This window comes from Caloenas nicobarica, chromosome 39, assembly GCF_036013445.1.
Source record: "Caloenas nicobarica isolate bCalNic1 chromosome 39, bCalNic1.hap1, whole genome shotgun sequence".
NCBI classification, from domain to species: domain Eukaryota; kingdom Metazoa; phylum Chordata; class Aves; order Columbiformes; family Columbidae; genus Caloenas; species Caloenas nicobarica.
The window spans coordinates 125,703-143,184 of record NC_088283.1 but is presented as its reverse complement, the minus strand read 5'-3'; the positions used below and the strand labels follow the sequence as shown (position 1 = coordinate 143,184).

The following is a 17,482-nucleotide window of genomic DNA, read 5'->3' as shown; positions in this document are numbered from 1 at the left end:
GCCACTGGCTGGGACAGAAGGAGAGGTGGGAGGTGAGACGTGAAGAGCGTTGAGATCCGTGATGTGACTGACGTTCATCGCGTCTTTTCCCGGCTGCCCCTTCCGTCGACTCCTCCGTTCCATGCGGAGATGAGGCGACACCACCGTGGCCGCCCGGTCACGCTTGTGGTGCCGCCAGCCCCTCCCTGTGGCGCTGGGACCTTCCTGGGACCCCTCCTGGCTTCACCGGATGGTTTGGGGCTCAGCCCCGACTCCACAGGTTGCTCCGTTGGGAAGGCGACGCTGCTGCGTTGGCGGCCAGGACGGTAACGTCTCGCCCAACGTCAGCAACGTTGAGTCTCCTCTATCTGACCTGACCATCTGCAACTCCTCCATAACCCGATTCTTCCGCCACGCCGAGTCATAGGGATGGCTGGCGTTGGAAGGGACCTCTGGAGATCATCTAGTCCAACCAGGGTCACCAGAGCAGATCACACAGGTCAGTCCAGGCGGGTTTGAAGGTCTCCAGAGGAGGAGACTCCAAACCGCTCTGGGCAGCCTGGTCCGGGCTCTGGCACCGCAAAGTCAAGACGTTTCTCCTCGTTTTTAGATGCGACCTCCCGTGTTTCAGCCTGGGCCTCACCCTGGCGTTGGGCACCACTGAACGGAGTCTGGTCCACCCGCTTGACGCCCACCCGGAGATATTGATCCCATTGATCAGATCCCTCTCAGCTTCTCTAGCTCAACAGCCCCAGCTCTCCCAGTCTCTCCTCATCACAAAGTTGCTCCAGACCCCTCAGCATCTTTGTAGCTCTAAGTCACGAAGACCTAAGTCACTCCAGCTCCCTCAATCTATTCTCGTTCCTTCACGTTTCGGGGTTTTTACTGAGATTCAAAAGCGGATGGAATAAATACAACGGGTGAGGGACTTCTCCTCCCATTCGCGACGGGCTTTTAGGTGCACGCCTCGTCGTGCAACGGTGGTCGTGGCCAGGAGAGCACTTGGATCAGGAAATAACCCTCATTTTCACAGAAGATTGGGGGGAAAAAGGTGCGATCCGCTTGGGAACGCGGCAAGGGTGCTGATTCGGGTGGGTTATGGGGATTTTCAGAGAATCCCGGAATATTTTGGGTTGGAGGGGACCTTCAAATGTCATCCAGCCCGACCCCAAGGAGCAGGGACATCTTCAGCAGCTCGGGTTGCTCAGAGCCCCGTCCAACGTGACGTTGGATGTTTCCATGGATCAGCATCCACCACCTCTCTGGGCAACCTGTTCCAGTACAGGACTGGGGAAAAGAGGATGATACTGGTTATAGGGCTGGGAATAAGAGGAGTTTGCGCAGGTCGGGATGTCCAGAAGGCCAGAGGTGGGTTATTCTGAGAGGATCTTAGAGACCGAGGGACTTTGCGGTGCCGTGTGGAGGAACCGGGACTCTGCGCGGGGAGCTGGGGGCTCCGGGGCACACGGGGTCCCCCCTGCTGACCACGGCAGCGGCCGCTCCGCTCTTCTGGCTCCGCCAAACGGGGTCTTCTGGGGTCCTTTGACGCCACGAACATGGTTACCTAAGCCTCGGGTGAAGTCCCGGCGTCCTCCGTCTTCTTTCCGAGCGGTTTGTCTGCAAGACAAAGGAACAGGGCAATGGATGGAGGGGGGAATCCCCCGCCCCAGCTTGGGGGGATCCATCCACGCGCTGCGGTCCTGCTCGTACCTTGGAGGCGTCCGGCACGTCTTCTGCACCGCGTCCACACGTACAGCACCAAGAGGGTCCCGCAGAGCACGGCGGCCGCGCCGAGCAGCCCCTCCAGCACCGAGCAGGACACCACGAGCTCTGCGGGAAGAGGGAAGAACATTGGCGTTGCTTGGATGGTCAACCCCTCTGTGCTTCTCGTCCTTCTGCTGCGCAGACCGGGATGGAATCAGAGAATTAGAGAATATTTGGGGGTGGAAGGGGCGTTTAAAAGTTGTTTATCCCGACCCCAAGGAGCAGGGACATCTTCGGCAGCTCGGGTTGCTCAGAGCCCCGTCCAACGTGACGTTGGATGTTTCCATGGATCGGCATCCACCACCTCTCTGGGCAACCCGGGCCGGGCTCTCACCACCCTCAGGGGCAACAATTTCTCCATGTCCAGCCTAAATCTCCCCTTTTTTAGTTTAAAACCATCACCTCGTGTCCTGTCACAACAGGCCTTACTAATACATCTGTCCCATCTTTCTTATCGGCCCATTTTAAGTACGGAAATGCCGCAATAAGGTCCGTCCTTTCTTACAGACCCATTTTAAGGACGAAAAGGCCATAATAAGGTCCCTACTTTCTCATAGACCCATTTTGAGCACGGAAAGGCCGCACTAAGGTCTCCCCGGAGCTTCTCCTCTCCAGCTGAACCCCCCCAACTCTCTCAGCCTGTCCCCAGCAGAGCTGCTCCAGCCCCGGGTCATTCCTGGGGCTCCTCCGGCCCCTCTCAAGTGGGTCCATGTGTGTCCCGTGCTGAGGACCCAGAGCTGGACGAGATAAGAACCTTCCCCTGAATGCGTGTGGGCAGCGCGACGTCCCCGGAGCGGCCCGGTGGGGGTGGATCCCCGCGCTCACCTCTCTGCTCGGCGCACACCACGGCGGCCGGCGCGCCGAGCCGGCACGGCCCCGGCCCCGTGTCTCTCTGCTGACACTCCAGCAGCAGCGACTCGCTCCCCCGGCAGTTCAGCCCCTCCAGCAAGTCCCGGCCGTCCCCAGCGCCGAACTGGGCTCCGCCGGGCACGGCCTGGGCCGGCCCGCAGCCCAGCTGCCGGCACGCCACCCCGGCTTCCAGCGAGCTCCAGCCGCTGCTGCACACCCCGTGCCAGCTCGCGTTGAACAGCAGCTCCAGCCGCCCCGCGCAGGGACCGGGGCCGCCCGTCAGCCGCACTGACAGGGGGTTGGGGCCTGCGGGGGGAGCAGAGAGACCCTCAGCGTCACGGAGACCGAACGGGACCCAACCACATCCCAAAGAACCTCATCGTTCAAAGATCTATAGACGACGCTCTTAGGGACGTGGTTTAGTGCCAGATTTAGGTTACGGTTGGACTCGACGTTCTCCTCCAACCAAGATTCTGCAATTCTATGACCCTCAAGTTCATGGAGTCCAACCACAACCCAACACCATCACCAACCCACGTCCCAAAGAACCTCATCGTTCAAAGATCTATAGACGACGCTCTTAGGGACGTGGTTTAGTGCCAGATTTAGGTTACGGTTGGACTCGATCTTGACGTTCTCCTCCAACCAAGATTCTGCGATTCTATGAACCTGAAGATCATGGAGTCCAACCACAACCCAACACCATCACCAACCCACGTCCCTAAGAACCTCATCGTTAAAAGACATATAGACGAGGCTCTTAGGGACATGGTTTAGTGCCAAATTTAGGTTATGGTTGGACTTGATGATCTTGACACTCTCCTCCAACTGAGATGATTCTGTGATTCTATGAACCTCAAGATCATGGAGTCCAACCACAACCCAACACCATCACCAACCCCATGTCCCTGAGAACCTCGTCTGTTCAACCCTCCAGGGATGGCGACTCCACCACTGCCCTGGGCAGCCTGTTCCAATGCCCAACAGCCATTTTGGGAAGAAATTACCCCAAATTTCCAACCTCAGCCTCCCCCTGGTACAACTTGAGGCCGTTTCTTCACGTCCCATCATCCACGGCCTTTCCCTCACCCACCAAACCGGTCGCCGTGTCGTGGAAGGAGACGGGGTTGGTCAAGCAGGACTTGAGGCCTGAACTAGGCCTTGTGGGAGAAGAGACCAACACCCTCCATGCAGATCATCAAACCCAACTCCTGTCCCTGCACAGGACAACCCCAGCATTGACCCCTTGTATCTGAGGACGTTGTCCAGTCTCTTCTTGAACACTGTCAGGTTGGGGCCGTGACACCTCCCTGGGGAGCCTGTTCCAGTGTCCAGCACTCTCTGGGTGAAGAACCTTTTCCTCATGTCCAACTGACCCTCAATGGCACATCTTCCTGCCATTCCCTGGGTTCTGTCATTGTCACCAGAGAGAAGAGCTCAACCCTGCCCTTCTTCCAGTGAGGAAGCCACAAACCACCACAAGCTCTCCCCTCAACCTCCTCTTCTCTAGGCTCAACAAACCCAATGACTCTGGCCGCTCCTCACGCGCCTTCCCCTCCAAACCCTTCCCCAACTTCATCGTCCCGTTTGTAGCTTTTCTTTGAGCGAACAAAGAGACCAGGGCGGACCAGCAGCTCCAGCGCCCATCAAACCCCACCTTAGATGGACACCAAGCGCCCCGGCGCGCCCGCCACCGTTACCTGAGCACACCACGCTGGCGTCCTCGCCGTGGCCGCAGTTGTGTTCCCCCCAGGCGCTCAGCTGGCACTCGGCGAGGTTGGACTCGCTCCCCGCGCAATGGACGTCGTCCAACCAGATGGGATCCGAGCCCGGCCCGAAATGGGCCGAGCCCGGCGCCGACAGCGCCGTCCCGCAGCCCAGCTGCCGGCAAACCACGGCGGCGTCCTGGAGGTCCCAGCCGTCATCGCACACCGTCCCCCACTTGTGGTCGTGAAAGACCTCGACCCTCCCCAGGCAGCTGTTGGAGCCGTTCACCAGTCGCAGCGGGCGCTGGCTCGAGGTGTCGGCGGCTGCAAAGGGACCGAGGGTGACCGTCCACCACGGCTCCAGTTGGGGGCGCTTCTGGGGTCAGTGGGGACTGTGGGATGGTCCTGGGGTCAACGGTGACCATGGGATGGGTCCTGGGGTCAACAGTGATGAGGGGAGAGTCTCGGGGTCAACAATGACGATGGGAGGGATCTTGGGGTCAACAGTAACTATGGGAAGAACTTGGGGTCAACAGTGACCATGGGAGGGGTCCTGGGGTCAACAATGACTTTGGGGGATCTTGGGGTCAACAGCGACTTAGGGGGGCCTTGAGGTCGACAATGACTATTGGAGGGATCTTGGGGTCAGCAGTGACTACAGGAAGAACTTGGGGTCAACAGTGACCATGGGAGGGGTCCTGGGGTCAACAGTGATGATGGAAGAGTCTTGGGGTCAACAATGACTATTGGAGGGATCTTGGGGTCAGCAGTGACTATGGGAGGGGTTCTGGGGTCAACAGTGACTATGGGAGGGGTCTTGGGGTCAACAGTGACTATGGGAGGGGTTCTGGGGTCAACAGTGACTATGGGAGGGGTCTTGGGGTCAACAGTGACTATGGGAGGGGTCTTGGGGTCAGCAGTGACCACGGGGGATCTTGGGGTCAACAGTTACCATGGGAGGGATCTTGGGGTCAACAGTGATGATGGGAGAGTCTTGGGGTCAACGGTGACCATGGGAGGGATCTTGGGGCCACCAGTGACCACAGCGGGGTGGCCCTGGGGTCACCGGTGACCACAGATCCCCCGGCTCCCCGGGCCACGATGGAGCCGCTGCCGCCCCCGACCCCGCGCGGTCCCGCACCCGCGGAGCGCAGCTGACCCGAGCAGATGGCGCCGGCGTCCTGCCGGTGGTCGCAGCCGTTGGATCCCCAGGGCCTGGCCTGGCACTCGGCGAGAGCGGCTTCCGTCCCCGTGCAGTTGACGCTCTCCATCCAGATGCGGCCGGAGCCTTGGCCGAAGCGAGCGGCGCGCGGGGCCGAGACGGCCGAACCGCAGCCCAGCTGCCGGCAAACCACGGCCGCCTCGGCCAGGCCCCAGCCGCGGTCGCACACCGTCCCCCACTGATGGTGCTGCAGGATCTCCACGCGCCCGGCGCAGCGGCCGGGCCCGTTCTCTAGACGCACACGAGCCAGCGTCTCCATGGAATTACCTGCTCCCGACACAAAACACGCGGCGACCATCAGAGCGGGTGTCTCTTCTTGCCGCCCGCGCCGGAGGATGTTCCTCCGCGTTTCGCGACAAGGAGATGTTGGGGAATATCTAAAGTTTGGGGCGAAATGTCTCAGGGCCAGGCAAAACCAGCCATGAGGCCTCGATGTTCAGCATGAGCACAAGCAAACGGTAAATCAGAGCACCATAATTTTGGTTGGAAAAGACCCTCAAGGTCTTCGAGTCCAACCGTTAACCCAACGCTGGAACTAGAATGTCCCCGAGAACCTCGTCTGTTCCCCCATCCAGGGATGGCGACTCCACCACCGCCTTGGGCAGCCCGTGCCAACACCCAACAGCCCTTTCCAGGAAGAAATTGTTCCCAAGATTAACCTAAATCTACAAATATTTATTTGCCAGGTGTTGGAACAGGCTGCCCAGCGCAGTGGTGGAGTCGCCATCCTGGGAGGGTTGAACAGACGAGGTTCTCAAGGACGTGGTGTTGGGTTGTGGTTGGACTCGATGACTTTGAGGGTCTTTTCCTACCGAAATAATTCAACAATCTCATGATTCTCCTTGGTGCTCCCACGAGCACACGCCGCCCAACGGCCCCCGCTCCCATCCTCCCATCCCTCCTCCTCCTTCCTTCCACCCCCTCTGCGCCAAAAAGCGCCGGCACGTCGTGTTGGACGAGACGGGACGATGGGGGCGAGGTTTCCGCCTCCCAAACCTCGATCCGCAGCCGTGGAACCTCCACGAATCCCCGGAGCGGAAGATCCCGCGCCGAGCTCCTCGCCCCCTTCACCCGCGCACGCCACGCTGGCGTCTTCGCCGTGGTCGCAGTTGTTGACGCCCCAAGGCCTGGCCGGACATCGCGCCAGCGCCGCCTCGTCCCCGCTGCACTGCACATTGTCCAGCCAAATGGGGCCCGATCCCCGGCCGAACCGCGCGCCGCCGTACGCCGAGAGCGCCGGCCCGCAGCCCAGCTGCCGGCAAACCACGGCGGCGTCGGGGAACGTCCAGTCGTCGTCACACACCGTCCCCCATCGCCCGTCGTGCAGCACCTCGACTCTCCCCGAGCAGCGGTTGGGGCCCTGGACCAGGCGGAGCTCGGCCGGCGGGTGGGCGGTCGAATCTACGGGGGATGCGAGGGGTGAACCGCAGGAACAACTCGCCCGCCGGAACGTCCCGCATCCTGTCGGGGTCGTCAACGCCATCTGACGCGGTTCTGGGAACCTGTGGCCTTTCCAGCTGTAGCCGGAGACCCCGAGGACGCCAGAGAAGGAGGAAAATTTCTTGTCCCGGCGTCAACGTTCAAGCCAAGGCGACAATCAATAATTTTAGCGCCAGGGTTGGGTTAACGGGTGGACTCGATGACTTAAAGTGAGGCAGGTAGAGGCGTAAAACAGAATGTAAAACCACACTCCAGCAGTGCAATTTTTCACCTCCCACAGAGATTTTGTGTCCGCGGGGCCCAGAGCAAAATAAACGTTCTTGTTTGCTCGGGGGGGGGAAGGGACTTTGTGCCCTTTTTAAACCAACGGCCAAAGCAAATAAGCGATTTCTGGCCGCAGCCGTCACCAGTTGCTCCAAGATTTCCCAACCGCGGCGGCACAAAGACCAGGATAATTAACCCGCTAACGAGGTTTCCTTCCCCATCCGCTGATTTTTCCCCTTTTTAAAGGGGGGCGGGTTGCAGGAGGCTTCGACCCGTCAATCTATAAATCCCATCTCCTCTATTCCTGCAGATTAGAGAACGGTTTTGGTTGGAAAAGCCCATCGAGATCATCGAGTCCAACCACAACCCAACGCCGGCACGAACCCACGTCCCCGAGAACCGCGTCCGTTCAATGACATTTTGAGCCCTGCGGTAAGTCCAACCATGAACTGGCACCGACCCCCAGAACCTCGTCTGTTCGCCCCTCCAGGGATGGCGACTCCACCACCGCCCTGGGCAGCCCGTGCCAGCACCCGACGACCCTTTTTGGGAAGAAATCCCCCCAAATTTCCCATTTCCAGTCTCCATTTGTGACGCTGAGGGTGGTGAGAGCCCGGCCGGGGTTGCCCAGAGAGGTGGTGGATGCCGATCCATGGGAACATCCAACGTCACGTTGGACGGGGCTCTGAGCAACCCGAGCTGCCGAAGATGTCCCTGCTCCTTGGGGTCACGATAAATGCCCCTTAAATGTCCCTTCAACCCAATTTGTGCCATAATCACAGAATCGCAGCATCATTTTGGTTGGAAAAAACCTCTAAGATTAAGTCCAACCACAACCCAACTCTGTCACTAAAACGTCCCCGAGAACCTCGTCTGTTCGCCCCTCCAGGGATGGCGACTCCACCACCGCCCTGGGCAGCCCGTTCCAACACCCGACGACCCTTTTTGGGAAGAAATCACCCCGAATTTCCAACCCTGACCTCCCCGGTGCCACCCGGGGCCGTTTCCCACCCCGCCGTGTCCCCTCGGATGCTCCACTCACCGCAGAGGGTCCCCAGGAGCAGCAGGAGGTGCCACCGTCCCCAGAGCCCCATGGCTGTGGGGCTGGTGACCGCGGGCTCTGCGGCCGGGGGGGGTTTGTCCCCAATGTGTCCCTCCCCCCGGCCCCTCCTCCCCCAGATTCGGGTTCTTTGGCGCCACCCAGGGCTGGAGGAGGAAACGGCCCCGGGTTGCGCCGTGGAGGTCGGGGTTGGAAATTTGGGGTGATTTCTTGCCAAAAAGGGTCGTCGGGTGCTGGCACGGGCTGCCCAGGGCGGTGGTGGAGTCGCCATCCCTGGAGGGGTGAACAGACGAGGTTCTCGGGGACGTTTTAGTGACAGAGTTGGGTTGCGGTTGGACTCGATCTTGAGGGTCTCTCCCAACCAAAATGATTCTGCGATTCTATGATTATGGCACAAATCGGGTTGAAGGGACATCTAAGGGGCATTTATCCCGACCCCAACGACAGAGTTGGGTTGTGGTTGGACTTAAAGGTTTTTTCCAAGCACAATGATTCTGCGATTCTATGATTATGGCACAAATCGGGTTGAAGGGACATCTAAGGGGCATTTATCCCGACCCCAATGACAAGAGTTGGGTTGTGGTTGGACTCGATGACCTCGAGGGGCTTTTCCAACCAAAATGATGCTGCGATTCTATGATTATGGAACAAATTGGGTTGAAGGGGCATTTAAGGGGCATTTATCCCGACTCCAATGACAGAGTTGGGTTGTGGTTGGACTCAATGACCTTGAGGGTCTCTCCCAACCAAAACGATTCTATAATTCTGTGATTATGGCACAAATTGGGTTGAAGAGACATTTAAGGGTCATTTATCCCGACCCCAAGGAGCAGGGACATCTTCGGCAGCTCGGGTTGCTCAGAGCCCCGTCCAACGTGACGTTGGATGTTTCCATGGATCGGCATCCACCACCTCTCCGGGCAACCCGGGCCGGGCTCTCACCACCCTCGGTGTCACAAATGGAGACTGGAAATGGGAAATTTGGGGTGATTTCTTCCCAAAAAGGGTCGTCGGGTGCTGGCACGGGCTGCCCAGGGCGGTGGTGGAGTCGCCATCCCTGGAGGGGCGAACAGACGAGGTTCTGGGGGTCGGCGCCAGTTCCTGGTTGGACTCAGCGCACGGCCCAAAGTGGCACCAGAATCACAAGTGGAGACTGGAAAGGGGGAATTGGGGGAATAAAGGGGGAAACAAACAGGGAGGACTAAGAGGGGTAGTAAAGGTGGGGGAGAATAAGGGGGGGGAATGAACGGGGGGGATAAATGGGGGGGATAAAAGGGGGAATTAAAGGGGGAATAAAGGGGGGGATAAAAGGGGGAATTAAAAGGGGGGGATAAAAGGGGGGGATAAAAGGAGGAATTAAAGGGGGAATTAAAAGGGGGAATTAAAAGGAGGAATTAAAGAGGGAATCAAAAGGGGGGATAAGAGGGGGAATAAAGGGGGGAATAAAAGGGGGGGTTAAAGGGGGGAATTAAAAGGGGGGATTAAAAGGGGAATTAAAGGGGGGGATAAAAGGGGGAATAAGAGGGGGGAATAAGAGGGGGAATAAAAGGGGGAATTAAAAGGGGGGATTAAAAGAGGGAATTAAAGGGGGGGATAAAAGGGGGAATAAGAGGAGGGAATAAGAGGGGGAATAAAAGGGGGAATAAAAGGGGGAATAAAAGGGGGGATTAAAAGGGGGGATTAAAAGGGGGGATTAAAGGGGGGGATTAAAGGGGGGATAAGAGGGGGGAATAAAAGGGGGGATAAGAGCGGGAATAAAGGGGGGGGATTAAAAGGGGGGAATAAAAGGGGGAATAAAAGGGGAAATCAAAAGGAGGAATTAAAGGGGGGAATTAAAAGGGGGGAATTAAAAGGGGGAATTAAAAGGGGGAATAAAAGGGGGGGATAAAAGGGGGGGATAAAAGGGGGTATCAAAAGGAGGAATTAAAGGGGGAATCAAAAGGGGGAATTAAAAGGGGGGATAAAAGGGGAATTAAAGGGGGGGATAAGAGGGGGAATAAAAGGAGGGATAAGAGTGGGAATAAAGGGGGGAATAAAGGGGGAATTAAAAGGGGGAATTAAGTGGGGAATAAAAGGGGGAATTAAAAGGAGGGGATTAAAAAGGGGGGATAAAAGGGGGGTAAAAGGGGGAATTAAAAGGGAGGAATTAAAAGGGGGAATTAAAGGGGGGATAAGGGGGGGGACAAAGGGGGAGGGATATAAGGGGGAAATAAAGGGGGGAAATAAAGGGGGGACAAACAGGGGCCTGAACGGGCCGCTTCCCCAAGCCCCGTGACCCCCCCACCCCCCATGGACCCCCGGCCTCCCGCTGCCCCCCCCGGTCCCGCTGGGGTGACACCGGCCCCGTTTTTGGGGCTCACAAAGGGGATCCCCCCCCCCCCAGGCCCTGCCCGGCTCCAACATGGCGGCGCCGCGGCCTCATTTCCCAGCAGCCCCCGCGCGGCTGGCCGCGGGGGCTGCGCGCGGCGCGGCGGGGGGGCGTGGCCCGGCCGGGGTGGGGCGTGGCCCGGCCCGGGGGGGGCGTGGCCCAGCGGGGGGCGTGGCTGGGCGCGCGGCGCGGCCCAGTCGTTGCGCGGCGGCGGCCGGAGCGGGAGCGGCCGCGTCTCCTCCCGGCCCGGCCCGGCCCGGCCCGGCCCGCGGCCTCCCCGCGGCCCTTCCCGGCAGGTGAGCGGCACCGGGGGCGGCGGGGCCGGGCCGGGGCGGGGTCTGCGGGGGCGGCAGGCGGCGAGGGGCGGGGCCCACGGGGGCTGGAGGGCGGGGCCTGCAGGGGAGAGCCCGCCCATCCGGGGCGGGGCTGGAGGGTGGGCGGGGGCGTGGCCTTCTGCTGGGCGCCGCACCCCCAGGACCCAGGCCACACCCCCTCGGCGCTGCTGAATGCCGATTCCCCAATGGGCGGCGAGGCCACGCCCCCGGCAGCCAGGCCACGCCCCCTCGGCGCTGCTAAATGCTGATTCCCCAATGGGCGGTGAGGCCACGCCCCCGGCAGCCAGGCCACGCCCCCTCGGCGCTGCTGAATGCCGATTCCCCAATGGGCGGCGAGGCCACGCCCCCGGCAGCCAGGCCACGCCCCCTCGGCGCTGCTAAATGCTGATTCCCCAATGGGCGGCGAGGCCACGCCCCCAACGCCCAGGCCACGCCCCCTAGGCGCTGCCAAGGTGCCAATTTCCCAATAGGCGGCGAGGCCACGCCCCCGGCAGCCAGGCCACGCCCCCTCGGCGCTGCTAAATGCCAATTCCCCAATAGGTGGTGAGGCCACGCCCCCGCGCAGAAGCCACGCCCCCCGGAAGCCACGCCCCCCGCCCTGAGCTGCTACACGTGGCCGGTCGGTCCTGCTGGCGGGTCCGGGGGCGTCCCCCGCTGCCCACCCCCCCAATTGTGTCCCCCCCAGGGCCGTGACCATGGCGGGAGCAGCAGCCGCGGGCCCGGCTGTGCCGCGGGCCGGCGCCGAGCAGCCCTACGCCTGCCGGGAGTGCGGGAAGGCGTTCCGCTGGTCGTCCCGCCTGGCCCACCACCAGCGCAGCCACACGGGCGAGCGGCCCTACAAGTGCCCCGAGTGCCCCAAGGCCTTCAAGGGCTCGTCCGCCCTCCTGTACCACCAGCGCGGCCACACGGGCGAGCGGCCCTACGCCTGCCCGCAGTGCGGCAAGGCCTTCAAGCGCTCCTCGCTGCTCCAGACCCACCAGCGCGTGCACACGGGGCTGCGCGCCTTCCAGTGCGCCCAGTGCGGCCTCACCTTCAAGTGGGCGTCCCACTACCAGTACCACCTGCGGCAGCACACGGGCGAGCGGCCGTACCGCTGCCCCGCCTGCCCCAAGGCCTTCAAGAACTCCTCCAGCCTCCGGCGCCACCGCCACACGCACACGGGCGAGCGGCCGCACGCCTGCGCCGTCTGCGGCAAAGCCTTCGCGCAGGCCACCAACCTGCGGCAGCACCAGCGCGTCCACACCGGCGAGCGGCCCTACGCGTGTCCCCAGTGCGGCAAGAGCTTCACGCACTCGTCCAACCTCCTGCTCCACCGCCGCACGCACGCGGCCGCGCGGCCCCACCAGTGCCCCGCCTGCGCCAAGGCCTTCGCGTCCCCTGCCTGCCTGCAGCGGCACCTCCAGAGCCACGGCCCCCGCGCCGGCCCGACGCCGCCGCCGCCGCCGCCGCCGCTCTGGCGCTGCCCGGCCTGCCCGCTCAGCTTCGCCAGCCAGGACGAGCTGCTGGGCCACCAAAGCGCCCACGCGGCGCCGCCGCCCACCCCGCACCGCTGCCCCACCTGCGACAAGACCTTCAAGAGCAGCTCGGCGCTGGCGCGGCACCGGCACGGCCACGCGGCCGAGCGCCCCTTCCCCTGCGCCCCCGCGCCGCCGCGGCCCCCCGCCGCGGCCCCCCCGCGACCGGAGCGGCCGTACCAGTGCACCGAGTGCGGCAAAGCCTTCAAGGGCTCCTCGGGGCTGCGCTACCACATGCGGGACCACACGGGCGAGCGGCCCTACGCCTGCCCGCAGTGCGGCAAGGCCTTCAAGCGCTCCTCGCTGCTCCAGATCCACCAGCGCGTGCACACGGGGCTGCGCGCCTTCCAGTGCGCCCAGTGCGGCCTCACCTTCAAGTGGGCGTCCCACTACCAGTACCACCTGCGGCAGCACACGGGCGAGCGGCCGTACCGCTGCCCCGACTGCCCCAAGGCCTTCAAGAACACGTCGTGCCTGCGGCGCCACCGGCAGCTGCACACGGGAGAGCGGCCGCACGCCTGCGCCGTCTGCGGCAAAGCCTTCGCGCAGCCGTCCAACCTGCGGCAGCACCAGCGCGTCCACACCGGCGAGCGGCCCTACGCGTGTCCCCAGTGCGGCAAGAGCTTCACGCACTCGTCCAACCTGCGCCTGCACCGCCGCACGCACTCGGCCGCCCGCCCGTTCCGCTGCGCGCTCTGCCCCAAGGCCTTCGTCATGGCCGCGTATCTGCAGCGGCACCTCCGCACCCACGGCCCCCGTGCCGCCCCCCGCCGCCCCGCGCCGCCCCCCGCGCCGCAAACCTTCCTGCTGCACCTCGTGTCCCCCGTGTCCCCCGGCCCGCGGCGCCTCCTGCTGCTGCCGACCCCCCTGGCCGAGCCGCCCGGCGTCACCGTCGTCCCCGCCGAACGTCCCCCGGGAGCGGGGCCCAGCGTCCTGGTCACCGGGGGCGGCAGCGTCATCGTGCTGCGGGGGACGCGGCCGCCCGAGGTGGCCGGGGTGACGCTGCAGACAGGAGAGGTGGCGAACATCCAGCTCCAAGCTCTGCCGCACGCCCTGGATGTCACCAACGTCCAGCTGCGAGCGCTGTCACAACCCTCGGATGTCACCAACGTCCAGCTCCAAGCCGGTGAGGTGACAAACGTCCAACTCCAAGCCCTGACGCAACCCTTGGATGTCACCAACGTCCAGCTCCGAGCTGCCGAGCTGACAAATGTCCAGCTCCAAGCGCTGCCACCACCCTCCAAGGTGACAAACGTCCATCTCCAAGCCGCTGAGGTGACAAACGTCCAGCTCCAAGCTCTGCCGCACCCCCTGGATGTCACCAACATCCAGCTCCAAGCCGGTGAGGTGACAAACGTCCAACTCCAAGCCCTGGCGCAACCCTTGGATGTCACCAACGTCCAGCTCCGAGCCGCCGAGGTGACAAATGTCCAGCTCCAAGCGCTGCCACCACCCTCTGAGGTGCCCAGTGTCCATCTCCAGGCCACGGAGGTCCCTGATGTCCAGCTGGACACCACAGAGGTGACAAATGTCCATCTCCAAGCCACCAAAGTACCTGACATCCATCTCCAGGCCACGGAGGTCCCCAGTGTCCATCTCGAGGCCACCGAGGTGACCGACGTCCGTCACCAAACCGTGGAGGTGCCCGATGTCCATCTCCAGGACACAGAGGTGGCCGCTGTGCACGTCCAGGCCACCGAGGTGCCCGGTGTCCATCTCCAGGTCACAGAGATGCCCAGCGTCCATCTCCAGGCCACGGACATGACCAGCGTCCATCTCCAGGCCACTGAGGTGCCCAGCGCCTGTCACCAACTGATGGAGGTGCCCAACGTGCAGCTCAGGACCGTGGAGCTTCCCAGTGTCCAACTCAAGACCGTGGAGCTTCCCAATGTCCAACTAAAGACCATGGAGGTGCCCAGCGTCCAATTGAAGACCATAGAGGTGCCCAGTGTGCAACTGAAGACTAAGGAGGTGACGAATGTCCATCTCCAGCCCACAGAGGTGACAAATGTCCAACTGAAGAATGTGGGGCTTCCCAACATCCAACTGAAGACCATGGACATGCCCAGTGTCCAACTGAAGACCATGGAGGTGCCCAATGTCCAACTGAAGACTGTGGAGGTGCCCAGTGTCCAACTCAAGACCATGGACTTGCCCAACATCCAACTGAAGACCGTGGAGGTGCCAAACGTCCAACTCAAGACGGTGGAGCTTCCCAGTGTCCAACTCAAGACTATGGAGGTAACAAATGTCCATCTCCAGCCCCTGGAGATGCCCAACATCCAACTCAAGACAACAGAGGTGACAAATGTCCATCTCCAGCCCTCAGAGGTGACAAATGTCCAACTCAAGACCATGGAGGTGCCCAACGTGCAACTCAAGACTGTGGAGCTGCCCAGTGTCCAACTCAAGACCGTAGAGTTGCCCAACATCCAAATGAAGACCATGGAGGTGACAAATGTCCATCTCCAGCCCTCAGAGGTGCCCAGCATCCACCTGAGAACCGTGGAGCTTCCCAGTGTCCAACTGAAGACCGTGGACATGCCCAACATCCAACTGAAGACCGTGGACGTGCCCAACGTCCAACTGAAGACCATGGAGGTGCCCAACATCCAATTGAAGACCATGGACATGCCCAACGTCCATCTCAAGACCATGGACTTGCCCAATGTCCAACTGAAGACCATGGACATGCCCAACATCCAACTGAACACCATGGAGGTGCCCAATGTCCAGCTCAAGACCGTGGAGGTGCCCAGTGTCCAACTGAAGACCCCAGAAGTGCCCAATGTCCAACTCAAGACCGTGGACATGCCCAAAGTCCAACTGAAGACCGTGGACGTGCCCAACATCCAGCTGAAGACCATGGAGGTGCCCAACATCCAACTGAAGACCGTGGACATGCCCAACGTCCAACTGAAGACCATGGACGTGCCCAATGTCCAACTGAAGACCGTGGACATGCCCACGGTCCAACTGAAGACCATGGAGGTGCCCAATGTCCAGCTCAAGACCATGGAGGTGCCCAGTGTCCAACTGAAGACCCCAGAAGTGCCCAACATCCAACTGAAGACCGTGGACATGGCCAACGTCCAACTGAAGACCATGGACGTGCCCAATGTCCAACTGAAGACCGTGGACATGCCCACGGTCCAACTGAAGACCATGGAGGTGCCCAACATCCAACTGAAGACCGTGGACATGCCCAACGTCCAACTGAAGACCATGGAGGTGCCCAATGTCCAGCTCAAGACCATGGAGGTGCCCAGTGTCCAACTGAAGACCCCAGAAGTGCCCAATGTCCAACTGAAGACCATGGACGTACCCAGTGTCCAACTGAAGACCGTGGACGTGCCCAACGTCCAACTGAAGACCATGGACGTGCCCACGGTCCAACTGAAGACCATGGAGGTGCCCAATGTCCAGCTCAAGACCATGGAGGTGCCCAGTGTCCAACTGAAGACCCCAGAAGTGCCCAATGTCCAACTGAAGACCGTGGACATGGCCAACGTCCAACTGAAGACCATGGATGTACCCAGTGTCCAACTGAAGACCGTGGACGTGCCCAACGTCCAGCTGAAGACCATGGACGTGCCCACGGTCCAACTGAAGACCATGGACGTGCCCAATGTCCAACTGAAGACCATGGACATGCCCAATGTCCAACTGAAGACCATGGAGGTGCCCAATGTCCAACTGAAGACCATGGACATGCCCAATGTCCAACTGAAGACCATGGAGGTGCCCAATGTCCAACTGAAGACCGTGGACATGGCCAACGTCCAACTGAAGACCATGGACGTGCCCAATGTCCAACTGAAGACCGTGGACATGCCCAACGTCCAACCGAAGACCCCGGAGGTGCCGCAGGTCCCTGTGCAGCCCCCCGAGGTGCTGGTGGCCGGGGGGGACGTGGCCGTGTCCGCGTCCCCGTCCCTGGCGCTGCTGCCCCCGGTGCTGCTGCTGCGGGGGGGGGTGGGACCCGGGGGGGTCCTGCAGGCGCTGCCCCCCCCCGCCGCCCCCCGCCTCCTGGTGCTGCAGGCCCAGCCCCTCCCGGGGGGCGCGGGGCGGGGGACGCTGTCCCCAAACCCTGCCCGGGGGGGCAGCGGGGGTGACAGCGCTGCGGGGGGGACGGGGACGGGACCCCCCGGCCCGGAGCTGCCCAGTGTCCCCCTGGTTCACACCTTCTGAGGGGGGGGGGACACCCCCCTGGGACATCCCAGGACCCCCCAGGGACCCCCCCCCCCGGGACACCCCAGGACCCCCATGGACCCCTTGGGACCCCCCCCGGGTCCCCCAGGACCCCCTGGGACTCCCTGGGACCCCCCCGGGACCCCTCAGGGCTCCCCTGGGACCCCCCCAGGGACTCCCCCAGGATTCCCTGGGACACCCAGGGACCGCCCCCCCGGGTCCTCCAGGACCCCCCGAGCCCCCCCCCCCAGGGCTCCCCCGTGGAGCCAGAGCTGGGGAGGTAGGGGGGCGGGGGGGGGTGTCACAGCCCCGGGGAAATGGGGGTTCGGGCCCCCGGACGCCTGGGTCCTCTGTGGGCGTGGTCAATAAACGCTGCCCCCCCCACCCCCCCATCCTGCGCCGCTTTTTATCCCCAGCGGGGGCGGCACGGGGGGGGCGGGGTCTGTTGCTAGGGGCGGGGCCTGTCGCTAGGGGCGGGGCCGTCGCGATGGGCTGGCCTATCGCTATGGGTGAGTTCGGTTGCTAGGGGCGGGGCCTGTCGCTAGGGGCGGGGCTGGTCACTGGGGGCGGGGCCGTCGCTAAGGGGCGGGGCCGTCTCCAGGCGGTGGCCACGGCGAGGGGGCGTGGCCAGGGCGGGGGGGGGGGGGGCGTGGCCAGTGGCTGCGCCTGCGCGGTGACGCAGCGGGGCCGTGGGCGGGGCCATGAGCGGGGCGGGGGGGGGCGGGAGGGTCCATAAGAAGCGATGCCGGGGGGGGGGACCCCAGGGACCCCCCCCCAAACCCGCACCCAG

The 17,482-nt window shown here is 62.4% G+C and overlaps 2 protein-coding genes across 2 annotated transcripts in view; one reads left to right on the top strand and one right to left on the bottom strand.

Annotated features, from left to right (window-relative positions):
* Window positions 1-5,586, bottom strand: part of LOC136001242 (soluble scavenger receptor cysteine-rich domain-containing protein SSC5D-like) — a 48,628-nt gene extending 43,042 nt beyond the window's left edge. Inside the window, exons 1-2 of the mRNA XM_065655342.1 lie at window positions 5,458-5,586; window positions 4,293-4,622 (exon numbers count right to left, since the gene is read on the bottom strand). Of these exons, the coding sequence (XP_065511414.1) occupies window positions 4,293-4,622; window positions 5,458-5,569 (442 nt within the window). The 5' untranslated portion in view covers window positions 5,570-5,586. The remainder of the gene's footprint in view (window positions 1-4,292; window positions 4,623-5,457) is intronic.
* A 902-nt stretch (window positions 5,587-6,488) lies between these two features.
* Window positions 6,489-17,078, top strand: LOC136001234 (uncharacterized). The gene is made up of 6 exons (XM_065655333.1): window positions 6,489-6,907; window positions 7,038-7,169; window positions 7,715-7,829; window positions 8,404-8,472; window positions 10,668-10,948; window positions 11,673-17,078. The coding sequence occupies exons 1-6, from the start codon at window positions 6,489-6,491 to the stop codon at window positions 16,690-16,692; spliced, it is 6,036 nt and encodes a 2,011-aa protein (XP_065511405.1). The 3' UTR covers window positions 16,693-17,078.
* The last annotated feature ends 404 nt before the right edge of the window (window positions 17,079-17,482 follow it).

Coding starts and splice junctions, on each gene's coding strand:
- LOC136001234 (XM_065655333.1), top strand. CDS start 6,489: ATGGGGGCGAGGTTTCCGCCTCCCAAACCTCGATCCGCAGCCGTGGAA. Junction 6,908..7,037: donor AGGCGGAGCTCGGCCGGCGG/GTGGGCGGTCGA, acceptor TGGCCTTTCCAG/CTGTAGCCGGAGACCCCGAG. Junction 7,170..7,714: donor GGTGGACTCGATGACTTAAA/GTGAGGCAGGTA, acceptor TCGCCCCTCCAG/GGATGGCGACTCCACCACCG.